A 19,273-nucleotide genomic window follows, 5' to 3' on the forward strand; every position below is an offset into this window, starting at 1 on the left:
CTCCTGCCTCAGCCTCCAGAGTAGCTGGGAATACAGGCATGCACCACCATGCCCGGCTAATTTTTCCTATATATTTTTTTTTTTTTTTTTTTTGAGACAGAGTGTCACTTTGTTGCCCGGGCTAGAGTGAGTGCCGTGGCGTCAGCCTAGTTCACAGCAACCTCAGACTCCTGGGCTTAAGCGATCCTACTGCCTCAGCCTCCTGCGTAGCTGGGACTACAGGCATGCACCACCATGCCCGGCTAATTTTTTCTATATATATATTTTAGTTGGCCATATAATTTCTTTCTATTTTTAGTAGAGACGGGGTCTCGCTCTTGCTCAGGCTGGTCTTGAACTCCTGACCTTGAGCGACCCACCCGCCTTGGCCTCCCAGAGTGCTAGGATTACAGGCGTGAGCCACCGCGCCCGGCCCCTATATATGTTTTTAGTTGTCCAGATAACTTCTTTCTATTTTTAGTAGAGACGGGTCTCGCTCTTGTTCAGGCTGGTCTTCAACTCCTGAGCTCAAACGATCTGCCGGCCTCGGTTTCCCAAAATACTAGGATTACAGGTGTGAGCCACCGCGCCCTAACCGGTATAAGATTTAAAAAAAAAAATACACATTCTAGAATAAATGATTTTTCATTATTTATTGAGATGATGATTCATGTTACCCCTTCAATCTATTAATATAGTGAACTATGTCAGTAATTTATAGTCTTGCTGTGGCTTCTACTTGGTTATATGTATTTTTTAATGTATTGCTTGATTTCATTTCCTATTTTCCAAGATTTTCACATAAATATAACTGAGATTGCTTTATTGTTTGTTTAATCCTACCTTTGCCTGGTTATGGCAGACGTATTTTGCAAGCTTTGTATTGAGAAAGTTTTATGTTCTTTCCCGATTTTTCTGGAAATTTTTTGGAAAGATTTATACTATTTGAAAGTGTGGAGGGTTCACCAATTAAAACGTATGTGCCTGGAGTTGGAATGTTTTTAAATTTACCACTGCTTTAGGTCTAAAAAGATATTGTTTTCTTAAGTTAGTTAACTATTCCTTTACATCATTTATTTCATTAGGCTCCAAATTTACTAACACAAAATTGAACAAAATATTTCACAAATATTTTAATTTCCTCTTTATGGCTATTTCCATTTTTTCTATTGTCAATTGTGCGTTTTTCCTGTCTCTCCATTTTTTGATAAAAAAATTTTAGTATATGCTTATGTATAATTTTTTTAAAGACTGCATTTATAAGTTTATCTTTTATTTTACTTTAATTCCTTTCTTTCTGCTTTTATACTCATTAATTTTCTTTTCTTTCCATAACTGTATTTTATTTGCCCCTAAATGCCCCATTTCACCTATTTTCAATCTTTTTGTTCAGTACTGCCGGACTGATGTACAAAAGTTCACCTGTATTACTTACATCTGTTATCAAAGTCGAAAAGCTGAAGTTTCCTCCCGGCCCCCGGACGCCCAGACCCAGGAGGCGCGTGGCCCGCACCGACCGGAAGCCCGAGAGTCGGCCCGGTGGCCCGCGGGGCCCTCTGGGAAACGCAGTTTCGGGGCGAGCGGGGCTCTGGGAAATGTAGTTCTGCGCGGACGCTTCCGCCGTCGGCCGCGTCCGTCCGCACCGCGAGGCCTGAGGGGTAAGGGTGTGTGGGACGGGAGTGGCATGGCCGGGCGGCGGGGACGGGGACGGGGGCGGGGGCGGCCTCTCTGTCTGCCCGGGGCTCGCGGTGACCCCGGCGCGCGCACGAACCTGCTGCGGAACCGGGTGCGAGGGGGGCCCGCGGGGCGGTCCCGCGGCGCATGCGCTGACCTGGGTCCCGGGGGCGGGAGCCCTGGGGCGCGCGGGGGGCGGGGCGGGATGGGGGGCCGGGGTTTGTGGGGCCGGCGACGACTGGGGCAGTGAATGTGATGTCGCGGGGGAGCCCGGGGTCGGTGGCGGGGCAGCTTGTGGGGCGGGTGACGCGGGGACTGCGGGGGTGACTAGAGTTGATTAATTTGGGGATGCTTGAGGGTCGGATATTGGAAAGTGTGAAAATCAGTAGTCTGAGTCTCGAGAGGGGACGAGTGTCTCTGAGGCCGGTGGAGGGAATTAAATGGGCGACTCATTGAGGGGGTTCGGGGGAGTCGGTTTGTAGGGGGTTAGCGCCGAGCCGCAGCCGGGCTGAGCCCCTGGGGATACAAGGTGAGGGTCTGTCTGCAGGAATAATTAGGACTCTGGTGATCAGTGATTTGGGTGCTTTGGGGTGGCGTTTGGAGGTCAGTGGGTGGATGGTAAAGTTTCTGTGGGGGCCTGTTTGGGAGGGATTTAAGAGGACTCAGCTCGTTAGATTGTGGATTTCGTTAACTTCCCGCCTGTTGATCTTGACGTTGTTGGATTTTAGCTGAGCCCTGTGCGCCTGGACAACAGAAGGGTTAGGTCTCCCACCCTTCTGTGTTCCAGGAAACTGCTCACTGCGAAGAACCCCCTTCCCCCAGTGACCTAGATAAGTTCCAGACATGCCCCTTGTTTACCCGTGACAAGGCCAGACACAGATCCTCCAAATTTTCATTCCTTGCCTGGTCGATGGTTTAGCTGAGCGACTTGTCCCCGCTGATCAGGCGCAACCAAATGCTTGTTACCCAAACTTGGGGCGCGCGAACGCTGGAGAGCGTGTGGGTGTGCGGGGTGTGCGGGGTGTGCGCGGTGTGCGCGGTGTGCGGGGTGTGCGGGGTGTGCGCGGTGTGCGGGGTGTGCGCGGTGTGCGCGGTGTGCGGGGTGTGCGCGGTGTGCGGGGTGTGCGGGGTGTGCGGGGTGTGCGCGGTGTGCGCGGTGTGCGGGGTGTGCGCGGTGTGCGGGGTGTGCGCGGTGTGCGCGGTGTGCGGGGTGTGCGCGGTGTGCGCGGTGTGCGGGGTGTGCGCGGTGTGCGCGGTGTGCGGGGTGTGCGGGGTGTGCGGGGTGTGCGGGGTGTGCGCGGTGTGCGCGGTGTGCGGGGTGTGCGCGGTGTGCGCGGTGTGCGGGGTGTGCGGGGTGTGCGGGGTGTGCGGGGTGTGCGCGGTGTGCGGGGTGTGCGCGGTGTGCGCGGTGTGCGGGGTGTGCGGGGTGTGCGCGGTGTGCGCGGTGTGCGCGGTGTGCGCGGTGTGCGCGGTGTGCGGGGTGTGCGCGGTGTGCGCGGTGTGCGGGGTGTGCGCGGTGTGCGCGGAGTGTGGGGTGTGCGGTGCTGGGCCCGGTCGAGTGTCTGCGGGGCGTGCGGTGATCGAGGGACTGGCGCGGGGCACGTCTGGGTTTGAAGGCAGGTCTGAGTAAGTGTTGGTCGTGTCTTGGCAGGTCTCTCACATGGCGACTTCCGTTAACCGTATTTTTTGTCCTCCCCCCCACCCCCCGCACTGTATCATGTGCTTGTTGATATTCCTTTTACCTGAATATTTGCGTTTTTAAAAGTTCTCAGTGGCCCCATTGGCTTTCAGACCCTCCCCTTCTGTGCTCTGCTCATGGCCCTCTGCTGCGGCCACCTCCGCTCCCCGCAGCGCCAGCCTGTGCGCGGGAGTGCCCTGAGCGGGTGGTCCCTGCAAGGCCGCCCCGGCTGGCTCCCCTCCGTCGGGGCTCAGCCCAGCGAGGCCTCCAGGAGGCTCTGACCATCCGGAAGGGCTGTCTTTCACCCACCCGTTAGGCTGTCGCAGCCAAAATTTCTTCTGAGCACTACCGCAGTCTGAGGTTATTTTATTTACCTATCCTTTTCCCGCTCTAGAATGTATTTTCTAGAGGGTGGGGACCACCATGTCTATCTTGGTTAGTTGTCTCTTCCATGTGCCCTGAACAGCGCCTGGTGTGTAACAGGCATTCAGCAAACAGTGCTTTCCTGGCCAATAAATGAGACAGTGTGAGCGTATGTTGTGTGTGTATGTATGTGTGAGCGTGTATATGTATGTGAGTGTATGTATGAGTGTGCGTGTGTGTAATGTGTGTAGATATATGAGTGTATATGTGTGTAATGTATGAGTGTGCGTGTGTGTTAGTGTATGTGTCTGTGAGTATGCATATGTATGTGTATGTCGGTGTGAGAGTGTGTCTGTGTGTGTATGTCCATGAGAGAGTGAGTGTGTTTGTCTGCATGAGTGTATATGTATGTGAGAGTGTGTGTAAGTATATGCTTGTGTGTATGTGTCTGTGAGTATGCATATGTGTGTCTGTGTGTGTATGTTTATGTGAGTGTGTTTGCCTGAGTGTATATGTATCTGAGAGTGTATGTGCCTCTGAGTATGCATATGTGTGTATGTCTGACTGGGTTAATGCTTGTGTGAGTATGTGTATGTGTGAGTATGTGTATGCCTCTGTGAATGTGTCTGTGTGAGTATGCATATGTCTGTGAGTATGTGTGTGTCTGTGAGTATGCATATTTATGTATGTATGTGTGTGAGTGTGTGTGTGTCTGAGTGAGTATGTATCTGAGTGAGTGTGTGTATGTTTGAGTGTGTGTCTGAGTGTGTGTATGTATGAGTGCGTGTCTGAGTGAGTGTGTGTATGAGTTAGTGAGTGTGTGTATGTATGTGTGTCTGAGTGTGTATGTATGAGTGAGTATGTGTATGTATGTGTGTCTGAGTGTGTGTGTGTATTTTTGAGTGAGTGTATGTGTGAGTGTGTGATGTATGAGCGTGTGTATGTATGTGAGTGTGTGAGTGTGTGTATGTATGTGTCTGAGTGTCTGTATGTATGAGTGAGTGTGTATGTGTGAGTGTGTGTATGTATGTATAAGTGTGTGTATGTATGAGTGTGTGTGTCTGTGTGAATGTGTGTATACATGAGTGTGTGTCTGTGTATATTTGAGTGTGTGTCTGTGTGAGTGTGTACATGTGGGTGAGAGAGGAAGACTTGATGTGAAGCTGCGAGCAGGGAGAGTAAATACTTCAGGACCCTGAGGGGAAGCCAGGCGACTGCTTTTGGATGTCAGGACAGCAGGCACCTCCCGGTGCCAGGGGAGACGGCCGGAGACCTGCACCAACTAAGCAAGGGCCCGAACTAAATAGAAGCTTCCAGGGTGGGTGGGCCTTGATCTCAGGGACCCCAGGCCTGGATGGCAATAACTCTGGGGTTCGTTTGTCAGCCAGGGCTCCTCTCTGGGCATCCTCGAGTCTTGAGACCCCCTGAGCTCTGTGCCCACAAGCCTGAAGGAGCTTCCCAGGCATCCTGGGGGAGCCGCTTTTCCTTTGATGTTGCTCTCTGGGCTCTTCCAGGATGTTTTTGTTTTCTCTTGAGAGATCTGCCTCAAGCCACATGCCCTTCACACCGTGGACTAGAAAGTGTCTGCTTTACTCAGGGAAGCTGACCTTGATGACATTCCCATGAATGGGGAAACCCCAGGCCACTCCCTTCCCACTTCTCCTAGGACTCCTTCCTGCGCTGGGTGTCCTTGCTCTGCCCTCCGCCACTGTTTTGGGTCAGAATTCAAAATTCAGCCAGTCTTTCCAAACTGTGGTTTTTAACTATCCCACAAAATGGTATCTGTTGTGTAGTCTGTGGTCTTTTAAAGGTTTTTAAAATAGGAGTTATACTCAGTTATCTGGTTGCTTGGCCTGTTGAGGAAATAATTAAAACCCAAATCTACCAACCTGGAAAACCTCTCCACAAAAGTAGAGAAGAAAGAAAAATAGTTTTATTACTGAATACAAATTAAACTAGACTGTCATGCGCGTCACAGGCAATTTGCTGAAAAGATTGCCAAGACAGAAAGAACTCTTATCCCTTCCTGTAACCTGGCACATACAACCCACCACACACGTGGGTTGTTCAAGAGAAGCAACTAGTCCTCATGTAAGATTTGGCAGCACCATCTGTCACACAGTTCATCCTAAATTCACCTGGTAATCAGGCTGGTTGTCTGTGTTTGCTAATTGTCTTTATCCAAAGGAAAAATAAGCTTCTCAGGTCTTTGTGACAGGAGGCAGGTTTACAAGCTGGAGCAGTGCTGCTGAAGTTAGGCTCCTACCTGCCCACAGAAACTGGGAGATGGGGGTGATATGTTCCATGATGTTTTCAAAGAGATGGCTCCCTGGTCCCTGAGAAAATCGTCCCTGGGTCATTAAATTGGCAAAAGGCTTTTTTACCTTTAAAAAAGATTTATATATATCTCAAAGGGGCAGAGCAAGAATTGTCAGTGGAAAAGAACCCAAACTCCTTAAAATAATTTAAAGAGGTTTATTCTGAGCCTAATATGTGTGACCACGGTCCGGAGAGTCATGCCCAAGAGGCCCTGAGCAAATGGTCTCCCCGTGGTTGGGTCACAGTCTGGTTTCGTACATTTCAGGGAGACAGGAATTACACATAAAGCCACAAATCAGGGCATGGAAGGTGTGCATTGGTTTGGCCCCAAAAGGCAGGACGTCTCTGGGCAGGGGCTTACAGGTTAGGTGGGTTCAAAGATTCTCCGATTTGTGATCGGTTAAAGAAAGGAAGCTTTGTCTAAAAGCTTGGAATGTTTGAGATAAGGAAGTCTGTTAATCAGAGACAAGCCGCCAGACGTGTACCCAGACTCCAGTGATCTGCTGAGTAAACTGAGGACCTGCAGGTGTGGTTGGAGCTGTGTCCCGCATGGCCTGAGGCCTGTTGTGAGTCACAGAGGACAAGCCAAGAAGTGGGCACCACGAGGCTGTCTGACCTCCCTTCTCACAGCCAGCAGCTCCGCTTCAGGGTATTTCTGGGGTCCCCTTGGCCAAGAGGGGGTCCATTCCGTCAGCTGTGGGGGGGGGGCTTAAAATTTTATTTTAGTTCACAGAATTTACAAGTTTTCTAAAGTAAATGCTCTAAAAAAAAAAAAAAAGAAAGAAAAGCAGGGACAAGTCTCTTTCCCTTTTTTGCATGAGGGGAGAATTAGGGCTTTATCCTTCTTTTAAACCTATATTTGCCCTCATAGGTCTGTGAGTTTACATTCCCCTGGGAGTGTTAGTTGCTCTCCTACATACTCTGGTGATGTGCCGTAGGGAAGGGCTAAAGGCCAGGCCCAAGTCTCTGAAACTTCTGGTGAGTTGAAGCAGAGAGGCACTCAGGGGCCCCAGGGCGTGCAGACCCCGAGAGACCCGGGCTACTCGCGTCCTGCCCCCGCCAAGCCGCTCCTCCGTGGTTGCTGTGCACCAGCCTGGGATGCTGTTGTGTAGCCAAAAGTCGGCGCAGCCTCCTGCTGCTTAACAGGCCAAACTCAGGAGTCCAGGACGGGGAGAGGACAAGCGGGTTTATTTCGAGAGAGACGCCAGCGTCTCAGAGGCCGTCCCAAGCTCCTCAGTCTCAGGAAGGGCTTTCAAAGCAGAAGGCCTGGAGGGGCTGGCCACGGGCAGGGCTGCATTTGTTTCTTCTGACGGTCACCTTGAGTCACGGGCCACCTGGCGGTCTGGCTGGCGTCAGCAAGGTCAAAAGGAATCGCAGGTTAACTGCTCAGCACTATCTAGGGGGCTTTGTGGTTACCTGCCCAAAGCCAGTTCCTGGAATTATTAAGCAAGCACAGAACTAGGCGTCGTGCGAGAAAGAGTCAGTGGTTACTTTTAGGTGGAGCGGCGGATCCCGTTACAGCTGGGCGGTCCCAGCCCGCTCCACATCCCTTCGTTCAGCAGGGTTCTTGTCACAGCCCAGCCAGGCTCCTTGCCGCTGCTCAGGAGGGGCCCACACGCCCAGACACCCGGGTCACAGCAGAGAAGGAGTTGTATTGTCACAGGCGCCTGTGAGGAGATGGGAGAAATTTTTCAAATCCGTCTCCCTGAGGATGCGGGAGAAAGGGTTTTTAAAGGGAGTTTGGCCGGAGTCACAGATCGTGTGCCTGTCGGGGAGGACAGTGCCATTAGGCAGTGGCCAGTTACAGCGGCAAGGAAGTTAGGGAACAGGGCTGATTAACTTCTGGCTATAATTTTATAAAACTCAACCTTTGATTACTATTTACACCTTGAGGCTCTACACTATTTTAACACGGATGGTTTCATTCTGATCTGCCTCAGTTGCCCTTGGAAACCTAGGGCTCCTGATTTCTGAGAGGAAGTGCAGGCAGTGTTTGTCCCGATGGGAACTGAGAACGAGGTAACATAAAAGGTTTCCCTGGACCTCTGTCTGGCTGCCGTCTGCTGTAGACCTTTCAGCCGCCCCGCTCGGCCCCAAACCTACCCGTAAACTTCACCACAGCCTGCAGTCTGCCCCGGTGTCTCTTTCTCTGTTTCTTTTTCTTACTATTGCTATTGGTTCCTCTGACCTATGTTTTTCTTTTGTTCCAGGGCTGATTTGAGGGTAGGGAGCCAAAACCCTAGGATAATTCACTGTCTTGATCTAAAAGTCCTTTTCGGTTTGCATTTTACTCTGTAGCACCTATGCAAATAATTGAGGTGCCTCCAGACAATAGTGCAGCAGAATGAGCGAGTTTTTGTTGCATGTGCAGTGTTTCTTGAGGTCTCTGCCGAGCACTTGGGTGTGTGGTGCCCTCCTGGGGTGTCTGCTTGAACCAGTGAGGGGAGTGGCTTCAGTCCGGCATTTATGGGTAGGAACCAGGGCTGCTGAGTGCAGTGTGTAGACCTGGCCCAGACGCTGAGACAAGCCAGCAGCTCATTCCACCCTGTCTTACCCCCGGCCCTGGTGTGAGTCCACCAGACATCTGGTCTGAGGCTTTAAATGATCTGAGTTCCCAGCAAGAGAAAACCAAGATTTAGGTTCCCAAATTAATTACATCATCTAAAATGAAATTTCCACTGCCTCCACAGGCCCTGCCTCTCAGGACAATGCAGTTCATGTGAGATAAGAAAGAGGAGGCCACAAGACCAAGGATGCAGCCTCAGTTTACAGACCTTTGACCAGAAGCCTCCCCGCAGAGTGTCAGGACGGAGAGAAATCACGAAACAGAGATTTCCCAAGAGTAGCAGAAAATGATCGAGTCACAGGTGAGTTATCTGGTTTTCCGTGGATGTGATGAGGCCTACAGGAATCTGCCACAAACAGAAAGGTCTCAATACATTTAAGTAAGAGAAAATATAAATTTGGAAAGATGTCAAAAGAAGCACAAAGTAGATTATAGAATCGTAAAGAAGAGTTGGAACTTGGAACATAGACAAATAAAAAGCAGGACACTTCATTGTTGCGGAGCTGAGCTCCAGGCTTTTCTCAGGTTTTCCCAGAAGCTATAATATAAACGGTAACAGGAGTAGTCAGGTGGTGTCCTCTGTCAAAAGGAAAAAGCAGCCCAATCACTGTGGAGAAGCAAACATTTCCTGGTAATTACACATAAAGAAAACATTTTGGTAACTATTTACACAGGTGGTATAGTGGACAAGGTCCTAAATAGCAACCTGTAGTGAATAAACAAACACATTTCCTAGGCCTGTGTCTTAGAGAGCAGCTGTCCCCAGCCTTTTTTGGCACCAGGGACCAGTTCCACAGAAGACAATTTTTCTACGGATGGGGGCGGCGGAGCTCAGGCGGTGGTGTGCGGCCCTGTTTTCCTAACAGGCCAGGGACCGGTCGGGGTTGGGAGCCGCAGTTACAGAGGTCCTCGGTGTCAGCCCAGGGCGTGAATCTAAAGGAGAACTCGGACTGAGGCAGAGTATACGTCCTTCCTAGATTCCAGTTTTAGGAAAAAAATCTAAATCATCAGACAGAATTGATCTTTCTTTCGAAGAGTTCTATGTGGTTCTTTTCACATCTGCTTATGCATTTGTATAGTCCTTTCATCCTTTTTCATCCTTTCATTAGCCTCTTTTGTGTCTTTGAATATATTAAAGGTATTTCTTTTATAGTCTGTGCTGAAAGTTGAAATATCTCAAGTCTTCATGTATCTCTGCTGCTTATTTTTTATTTTATTTCTCTCATGATGGTTTATTTCTGTGTACATTCTGATTTCTTTTTTACTCTGCATTCATTTTTCTTGAAACTTTAGTTGTGGGAATTATTTGGATCTCTTTCTCTAGACAGAATATGCATTTGATTCTGCCAGATATCTGAATGCACTTCCAACCCCAAACCACTTCAAAACTTTCTATGCTTAAGGTTTTTGTAAAAAACCTTATTATGAATTCAACCCATACGCCCATAGAAATCTAGCTTATTATTATGAATTCTCAGGGGACAATTTTTTACCACTTCTTGTAACACCAAGGTTTGAGGCAAGCAGTTAATTTTCTCTGGTGTTTGTTTTTCATTGATCCAAACACTGAGTACTCCTCTGGGGTTCCAGCTTTGTGAGGGAAGATATCTTATGATGCCTCTATTCTTGGACTTGCTCTAAGCTTTTCTCCTTTCTTCTGTGTCCTTTGTAGCTGTTGAGGTAGAATGTTCAAATTTACCTGAATTCGGGTGAAAGCTGGCCTCTGCTTACCTCTCTCAGTTTCAGCTCACTTTAAAAGAGACCACGACTCTCCCATGCCCTCCTTTATATTCCTGAACACGAAGAAAACATGTTTTCACGCCTTTGCTCACACTGCTGCCTCAGGCATGTCCTTTCCCCATACCCCGCAGTAACCAGGGCTGTCGCACCATCCTCATGGCACCTAACCCAGTGTTCTCACATCCAATATTGTTACCCCTGTTTTGTCCCCATATTCTGTGAATTCTTATTTCATTGCCCCTGTAACACCTTGTTACCTCTGGCCTGAAAAGACTGAAAAGTATTTGAGAACATGGTTTTTCTTCCACTCATATTTTTATTTCTAGTACCGTAATGATACAGTTCCTGGAACCTTAATTGCTCAATATATGTGTGTTAGAAAACATCTAAAAGAGCTGGCTGTTTATTCTTACTTGAGCAGAACCACCTCCAGAGGGAGGAGAGTGTTGTAAATATGTACATGTGGTTTGGTTTTGACAGTGGCTAAGATGTTACTGTCATTTAGAAGGTGGAGGCCAGGCATGCTGAAGGTCTTACACTGCGTGGGGCTAAGAACTGTTCTCAAATACCCATGACACCTACTTTGAGAAGCACTGTACTTATTTAAAGACAACCTATTCTAATTTCTTATTCAAAGGATGGGTACATGGGTGAATGAATTCACAACGATAAATATTTTAATAACATTTTTATTTCTTCATCAAAGCATAATGCCAGATTAGGATATTGTTTTATTAATAGTTATCCATTGTTGTGTAGCAAATTACCTGAAACCTCAGTGTCTAAAAACAGCAAACATTTATCTCACAGTTTCTGTGGTTGAGGAGTCTGCCAGTTGCTTACCCAGTTGGTTCTGGTTCAGGGTCTCACGTGGTGCAGTAATCGAGATACTGAGAGAGCTGCGGTCATCTCAAGGTGTGATAGGGAGATGGTCCCCTTCAGGCTCATTCTCATGGCTGTTGGCAGCCACCGTGGGCCTCTCTACCCGGCTGCCTCCCAACATGGTGGCCAGACCCCCCACAGAGAGCAAGAGAGAGCCCCCAAGGTGGAAGTGACATTCTTTTATAACCCGATCTTGGACGTGACATCCTGTCACTTTGCCCTGTTCTATTCAGCGGAAGTGAGTCAGTAAGTCCAGCTCACACTCAGGAAGGGTGGATGGATACCAGGAGTCAGACGTCCCGGGGCGTCTCGGAGGCTGCGCCGCGGATGGGGGAGGAAGCCTGTGTTCTGTAGGACCTGGTGAGCGTCACTTCGCCTTTGACGGAGATGGTGCCTTTGCAGATATCATTTGAGGATGTGGCCGTGGATTTCACGTGGGAGGAGTGGCAGCTTCTGGAGCCTACGCAGAAGAACTTGTACAGAGATGTGATGCTGGAGAACTACAGCCATCTGGTTTTCTTGGGTAAGAAGATTCTTCTCGTATAATCGAGTGTGTGCCCAGAAACTGGGGCCCCTGGGGGATTTATTGATTTTAGATACGTGTTTCAGGTGTCAACAATTGTTTGACTTCGATGCCAAATTGAAAGATTTTTATTCACTTGCTTCATTTTCCAGCCTTTGTAATAAAACAGTCTTCATATTTACAGGTCTCTCAGCCCAAGCAGTTGGGTCCAAGTCCTCTGTGTTTCCAATCAACAGGTTGTCAAATTGTCAGACCCGATGGGCTTTGCAAACCGGAGCCAGAAGAGGCATGGATGATAGATGAGGAAATTCTGAGTCAGAACCTTTCAGGTGAGAAATAATCAGGTACGGGATACAGTGAAAATTAAATCTCAGGTTTTTGGTGACACATGGGCACTTTTGAAATTTGTTCATAAAACTGCACTTCAAGTTCCATAATCTTTACATTTGACTCAAGACTGGTGACATGAGTTTTTCATGAATTTTAACTAACATGCTCTGTGTCCTGGTCTCCATGTGGGGATGTGTCTTCTTTGCGTGGAGCTCATGATAAAATGTATCCCTGCTCACCGGTGCGGGTCGATGGCCAGTCACATAGGACCCTGCTTTCTTGCACGAGGGGCTGCTTGTTCCCTTCTTTAGTCTCCATTCCTTGGGAGATGGGCTTGTTTCCTCCTCTTTAAGGATTCGTAATTTTCTTCTTGTTTTAGATAACACTGATTGCCTTTAAGTTTATTTTAATTTAAAACTCTTTTAACTTATTACTACTTTTCTCTTCTTCCAATAATTTGACAGATTTCCGTTTTAAACCCACAGGGAGAGTAGAATGTGAATCCATGGATATAGAATAGAAATGTAATACCTTAAATATAGGAAGGAGATTCTGCTCGTCCCCGTACTCTGTGCCGACGAACAACTTTGAAGTCAGCGTCCGGTGCATCTTTCTGGTGCATTTGACGTCTGGCTTCCCCAGTGCTTCTCACTCATCCCATCAAGTAGCCTGGTGGGCGTGAGCCCCCACTACCTGCTATGTGGTTTTTAAACTCCATTTTATGTTGAAGGACCTCCTGGTGTGGCAACATCTTATTTGCCCAGTTCTTCTTTTGTGTCCAAAAGCCGTAGTTAACTCCATTTGAATGAGTTTCTTCCTTAATGCCTTTCATACATTTTTCTCTGCACCAGGGCCTTTGACTGTGGTGTGCTTTCCCTGTTTAGAGACACTACCCCTCTTTTCAGAGTGAGCTCTTGTTTCACCTCCAGTGAGTATTCCTTGACTTCCAGCCTTTTCTAAAATCTTTACCCACTTAGCATCTACATTATAGGAACTCAGGCCTGATCAGACATTATCTGCAATTCCTAAAACAATTCTGTCCTAAGGTTTTATCCCACAGAGGAAGATGGCCACTAACTTCTCTGTTCTCTATGGAATTTGTGGTGTGTAATTATGAAATATTTAATTACTTGGTTATTGTGGAGCCAGGTAAGGCAGATCCTTCTTACTTATCAAATATCTCTTCATTACAAAGGTTTCCATCTAAACGTGTGTATCAGCTCACCATGGGAAATAAATTACGTATGTAGAGGCACCAGTCACATGGTTTATTGGGTCTGAATATGTGTAGTTTGGAAAAGCTGTGAAGATAGATTTTATGTTCCCCCATTAATTTAGAACCACTGTTCTTATGTGGAATGAGAGGAATTGAAAGGATATGAGAGTCATGAGATAACCTTGTAGAAGCATAGAATTTTAATTTAGAAGAAAATAAAAAAACATAAAATATTCAATAATTTAGTATTTGAACATGAAACATTTGTGTTAAAGTGCAAAGTCAATTATCAAGATTAATGATACAGAAAGGAACTGCTTTAGAAATACCGTGATAAGTGGCCAGTGTTTATCCCACAAGTACTGAGCCTCGTTATGGGCCATGTGGTGGGGATGAACCCGGTGAAGAACACAAACCTGTTTTCTGCCTTCATGGGGTTTACATTCTCGTGGAAGCGGCAGAAGTCAGAGGGTTGCCTATTTGGTAAATACTATGAAGGAAACAGGCAGCATATTTGTTAGTGTGCCACCAAAATGATCTTTAGACCTGAATGAACCAGGCTTGCTAAAAACTGGGAGGAAATACCAGATAAAAGGAACAGCTAATGCGAAGATCCTAAGGCAGAAAATGTCTTTGTGATCACAGGAGCGGGAAGGAATCCAGTGTGGCTGAGGAGTGGTGAGTGAGAGTGTTATGAGATGAAGCTGGAGAGGTTGGAAGAAACCACGTCGTGCAAGGGCACGTGTGCCATGGTAACAGTGTGAGTTTGTCACAGAGAGCAGGGGCATGAAAAGGCCTGATCACGTTTTATGAAGATTACTTGAGACTAGAATTGAAACACAGACTGGAAGTAGGAATATCAGTTTGGAGAAACAGGATGAGGTGAAAGTTGCGTGGCCCACGATGAGACAGAAACAGAGAGTGGAGAAATAGACATGTACCTCTGTATAGTACCGATGAAAGGTGGCCCACCTGTTTTCCAAAATAACAAGATTTTAAAATTTTCTTAAAAGATTTTTTTGACACAATTTAATATCTAAACCTTTAAGTCTATAGACGAACTACCTTATTATTGTTTGATATCATTTAATTCATGAATATGGATAAACATTTCTTAATCTTATTTCTTGGTTATATTTTAATTTAGAATTATTTTTCTTTGTTTCTATATTTCATAAAATAATTTTCTCTAAACTCTTCAAGTGGATCTCACACTTTGTCTACATCTGACTCTGCTTTTGATCTCCGAACTTGTTTCCATAGTCTTTTTCATCTCAGTGAATAATATTATCATCTCCACTTATGCCCAAGACATTGAGTCTTCCTTTCATTCTTCTCCTTATCAGCAGCTCTGGTTGGTGCTTCCTCTGAAATTCTGATATCTGAGAACTAGATGAGGCTTTTTTCCCCAAAGTAATTATCCCTCAGGAAAGAGTTAGTTGTTTTATATTTGAGACTTGCCAACTCTTTCATCTTGCAGAATATTTCCTGGAAATATTACCACACAATTGCTATTAAAAATTATCAAAAAGTAAAGTAAACAAACCTTTAAAAGATCACTTTAAAATATTCAATAAATGGTCATGTTGTGGATATCACAAAAAATTGTACTCACGGGGTGAAAAAAATCTGTCCTAATGTTATTCAAAAAATTGTTCTGGTTTGGAATGATTTCCATGGATAGCATTATGTATTTAATGTAGAGATTCTAGATTCAATTATAGATCCAATTAAAAAAGGATGAATGTTAAGAAACTTAAATAAAGTGTTGATGCTGAGCTCCAGAGAACTCGGATAATACCAAAAAGTAGCTTTGGTGATGGTGAGTATGGACATCAGTGATTCAGGTAATAATCTTGAATGAGAATGTTTTTAAATGTAACAGTAGTACAGAAAATTAATATTATTATCTTTCAGGTATAAAATTGATATCCTACATTCATTCTGTATCATATCCAGTATCTCTTCTTTTTTTTTTTTTTTTTTTTTTTTTTTTTTTGAGACAGAGTCTCACTCTGTTGCCCAGGCTAGAGTGAGTGCCGTGGCGTCAGCCTAGCTCACAGCAACCTCAAACTCCTGAGCTCAAGCGATCCTACCGCCTCAGCCTCCCGAGTAGCTGGGACTACAGGCATGCGCCACCATGCCCGGCTAATTTTTTCTATATATATTTTTAGCTGTCCATATAATTTCTTTCTATTTTTAGTAGAGGTGGGGTCTCGCTCTTGCTCAGGCTGGTCTCGAACTCCTGAGCTCAAACGATCCGCCCACCTCGGCCTCCCAGAGTGCTAGGATTACAGGCGTGAGCCACCGCGCCCGGCCCAGTATCTCTTCTTTTATATCATTCAACAATGTACACTAATGTTGCTCTTTTGTGTTCTTTTTATTTGCATTCTTAACTCTGTTGTGAAGCTCTCTGATGGTAGCATACTTGTCTTCTTGACTGATCTTCTGCTATTAATAAAGTTATGGACACATAGTAGATATGTATAGATTATTGTTGAATAGGTAAATTAATCACCCCGGTATTTAATTAGAAATTACTCCAGATTCTTTTATCTCGTGATTGCTCTTTCTTGAGTATATTTCATTTTTTTTTCTTATGTAGAAGTTTGTATATTTAAGTAATTATAATTTTTAAATTCATTTTCATTTCTGTTAAAATTTTCAATGCCCAGTAAGTAGACATTATTTGAGGGATTTTTTATTTATTTATTTATTTTTTTGGCACTGGGATCCTGGCTCCATTTCAGAAGCTTTACTCAATAAGCATAATCACTGAGGGAATTACACAGTATGGTTTATTTTTTTCCTTTTTAGAAGTCTGGCTAGATAATAAATCCAAAATGCTGCACCAAGATAATCAAGACAAGCTTAAAAATATGGAGAGTGGCCACGAATATGATGTTTTTGGGAGAATATTTAATTCAAGCATGAACTTTGTTTATTTAGGAATGAGATCCAATAAATGTGGCACAGGTGAAAAAAGTTTAAAACATCCTTTTGATTTTCTTGTTTCAAAAAGTAACTGTGGAAGAAAGAAACTTGATGAGCTCAATAAGAAAATATCATTTTATGTTAAACCTGACAGAACCCATGGTGGAATAAGATACTGTAATTGGAATAAATGTAGAAAAGCCAGCAGTAAAGAGTCATGGCTTATTCCAAATCATATAACACATACAGGAGTCTATTTGTGCATGGAGTGTGGCAAAGTCTTTAACAAGAAGTCACAGCTTGTTATACACCACAGAACTCATACGGGAGAGAAGCCCTATCCGTGCAGTGAATGTGGGAAAGCCTTCTCACAGAAGTCACTGCTCACTATTCATCAAAGGACTCATTCAGGAGAAAAACCATATGGGTGTGGTGAATGTCAAAAAGCTTTCAGTAGGAAGTCACTGCTCATTTTACATCAGAGAACTCATACTGGAGAGAAGCCCTACGGGTGCAGCGAATGTGGAAAAGCCTTCAGCAGGAAGTCACAGCTTAAAAGACATCAGGTAACCCATACAATAGAGAAACCTTACACTTGCAGTGAGTGCGGGAAAGCTTTCTCCCAGAAGTTAAAGCTTATTACCCATCAGAGAATGCATACAGGAGAGAAACCCTATAAATGTAGCGATTGTGGAAAGGCCTTTTTTTGGAAGTCACAGCTTATCACTCATCATAGGACTCACACAGGGAAGAAACCTTATGCTTGCAGTGAATGTAAAAAGGCCTTCAGCAGGAACTCCCTCCTCCTTAGGCATCAGAGGATTCATACAGGAGAGAAACCCTATGAATGCAATGAATGTGGTGAAGCCTTCATAAGAAAACCACAGCTCATTAAGCATCAGATAACTCATACAGGAGAGAAGAATTATCGATGCAGTGACTGTGAGGAAGCCTTCTTTAAGAAGTCAGAGTTAGTAAGGCATCAGAAAATTCATTTAGGAGAGAAACCCTACGGATGTGTTGAATGTGGAAAAACCTTCTTTGGGAAGTCTCAGCTCCTAACACATCAGAGAACTCACACTGGGGAGAAACCCTACGAATGCGGGCAGTGTGGGAAAGCCTTCACCCAGAAGTCAAGCCTCATATCACATCAGAGAACACATACGGGGGAGAAGCCTTACGAGTGCAGTGAATGCAGGAAGACCTTCAGTGAGAAGTCAAGTCTCATTCATCACCAGAGAACCCATACTGGAGAGAAGCCTTTTCAGTGTGATGCGTGCAGGAAAGCTTTTGCCTGGAAGCCCCAGCTCCTTAGGCATCAGAGGATCCATACAGGGGAGAAACCCTATGAGTGCAGCGAGTGCGGGAAAGCCTTTGTTCAGAAAGTCCAGCTCATTAAGCATCAGCGAAATCACACAGGTGAGAAAGCCTATGGGTGCGGTGATTGCGGAAAGGCTTTCTTTGAGAAGGCACAGCTCGTCATACATCAGAGAATTCATACAGGAGAGAGGCCCTACGAATGTGGGGAGTGTGGGAAGTCTTTCACTAGAAAGTCACACCTCATGAGGCATCAGAGAATTCACACAGGAGATAAATACTATGGGTGCAGTGACTGTGGGGCCACCTTCAACAGGAAGTCACAGCTCATGATACATCAGAGAAACCACATGATATAGAAACCCTGTGAGGCAGTGAATGTGGAAAATCTTCCATCAGACGTTGTGCTTTCTAACACTTCTGAGGTTACATATAGGAGAGAAACCCTACTGGGGCAGTGGCCATTGAAAAAGCGTTAATGGGGGGATCAATTCACTAAAAAAAATTCAGAAAGGAGAGAATTTTTTAAAAGGTAGACAATGTAGAAAAGCCTTCTCATCAAGGTGAACACTGATAGTATTGTGATAGTATAGAAGTAGATAACATAGAAGCTTTCTGTCAAAAGTCACAGTTTATTAAACATTTAGAAGACCTAAATAGGAAAAAGAAAACTATTGTTGTTGTAACAAGTGCATGAAAGATTTCATCAAAAAAGGATAACTCATTGTACACTAGAGAATACATACAGAAAGGAAATACTGAATATTATGTGTTAGAGATTTCAGACAGAAGAGTAGTCCTAATAATTTGAAGAATTTGGTAAGCATGACTCTATTGAAATAATTCTGTAAGGAAGTTGTGTTCACTGTATATAAATTATTACGAATAGTAGTGAATTTTAAATGGTAGGTATGTTGACTTAAGTGTGAAGACTTCTGCTTTCTGCTGCGGTGGTGTAGCAAGGATCAGATTAACTCTCCTACCTTAAACCACTAGAAATTACAATATATATGAAATACGGTTTTCAGATGTACGACAAGCACAAGTTTGTGATCCCTGGCAGAACATAGACAGACAAAGTGAGGTGTGTCCTGTGATCACCCAGCCTGCTGCCTAATGACTGTCTCCAAGTTACAATTCAGAGAAGAGAACAGACAGCCTTGCTGAAGTGAAGAGACAGGACTGGCATTTGGGGAAACCACAGTAACTAGAATTTGCAAAGGCAGGTAGTGGAGAGGAGGGAGCTTCCCAGAGTCAGGGCTCCAGAAATCTTCAAGGAGTCCCCATTTGCACATGTGTGAAAGGAAACTTCCTGAGACCAGGCAAAGAAGCACCGGAAAGCAGAAGGCTGAACAGTCGCTGGGGCGCAGACAGGGCTAGGAACGGTTCATGTTCCCACTGGCCGGAGTGGAGACAAATTGTAACACGTGGGGCATCAGATAGAATACTTAGAAGCATATTGTCTTAGTAATGAGGCTAATTCACCCTAGATTAAAAGCTGTTCTGGACCCAGAATGTCTGGCATTCAGAAAACACATGTGGCATGCAAAGAAACAACAAAATATGACTCAAAACCAGGATAAAAATAAGAGAAACAGACCCAGAAAATACAGGTGATGAAATTAGTAGACAAGAATGTTAACATAGCTATGATAAAGTAGAGGAAGAACACAAATTTGATGAAAACTAAGGCATAAGGTATACTTTAAAAGGTCCAAATGGAACTTCTGGGGATAAAAACAATATCAATTT

At 45.3% G+C, this 19,273-nt stretch overlaps 1 protein-coding gene across 3 annotated transcripts; it reads left to right on the forward strand.

Moving 5' to 3' along the window:
• The first annotated feature begins 1,597 nt into the window (after window positions 1-1,597).
• Window positions 1,598-18,215, forward strand: ZNF605 (zinc finger protein 605). Of its 3 annotated transcripts, XM_069496899.1 has the most exons (5): window positions 1,598-1,637; window positions 8,704-8,880; window positions 11,604-11,724; window positions 11,961-12,053; window positions 13,916-14,274. In XM_069496899.1, exons 2-5 carry the CDS (start codon window positions 8,866-8,868, stop codon window positions 13,954-13,956), a joined length of 270 nt encoding a protein of 89 aa, XP_069353000.1. In that variant the 5' UTR covers window positions 1,598-1,637; window positions 8,704-8,865; the 3' UTR covers window positions 13,957-14,274. The 3 variants fall into 3 exon arrangements, with proteins under 3 accessions (XP_069353000.1, XP_069352998.1, XP_069352999.1); XM_069496897.1 differs by lacking the exons at window positions 1,598-1,637; window positions 8,704-8,880; window positions 13,916-14,274 and adding an exon at window positions 16,088-18,215 and having other exon boundaries at window positions 11,589-11,724; XM_069496898.1 differs by lacking the exons at window positions 1,598-1,637; window positions 8,704-8,880; window positions 11,961-12,053; window positions 13,916-14,274 and adding an exon at window positions 16,088-18,215 and having other exon boundaries at window positions 11,589-11,724.
• Window positions 18,216-19,273: the final 1,058 nt, after the last annotated feature.

This window comes from Eulemur rufifrons, chromosome 21 (genome assembly GCF_041146395.1).
Source record: "Eulemur rufifrons isolate Redbay chromosome 21, OSU_ERuf_1, whole genome shotgun sequence".
Lineage (NCBI taxonomy): Eukaryota > Metazoa > Chordata > Mammalia > Primates > Lemuridae > Eulemur > Eulemur rufifrons.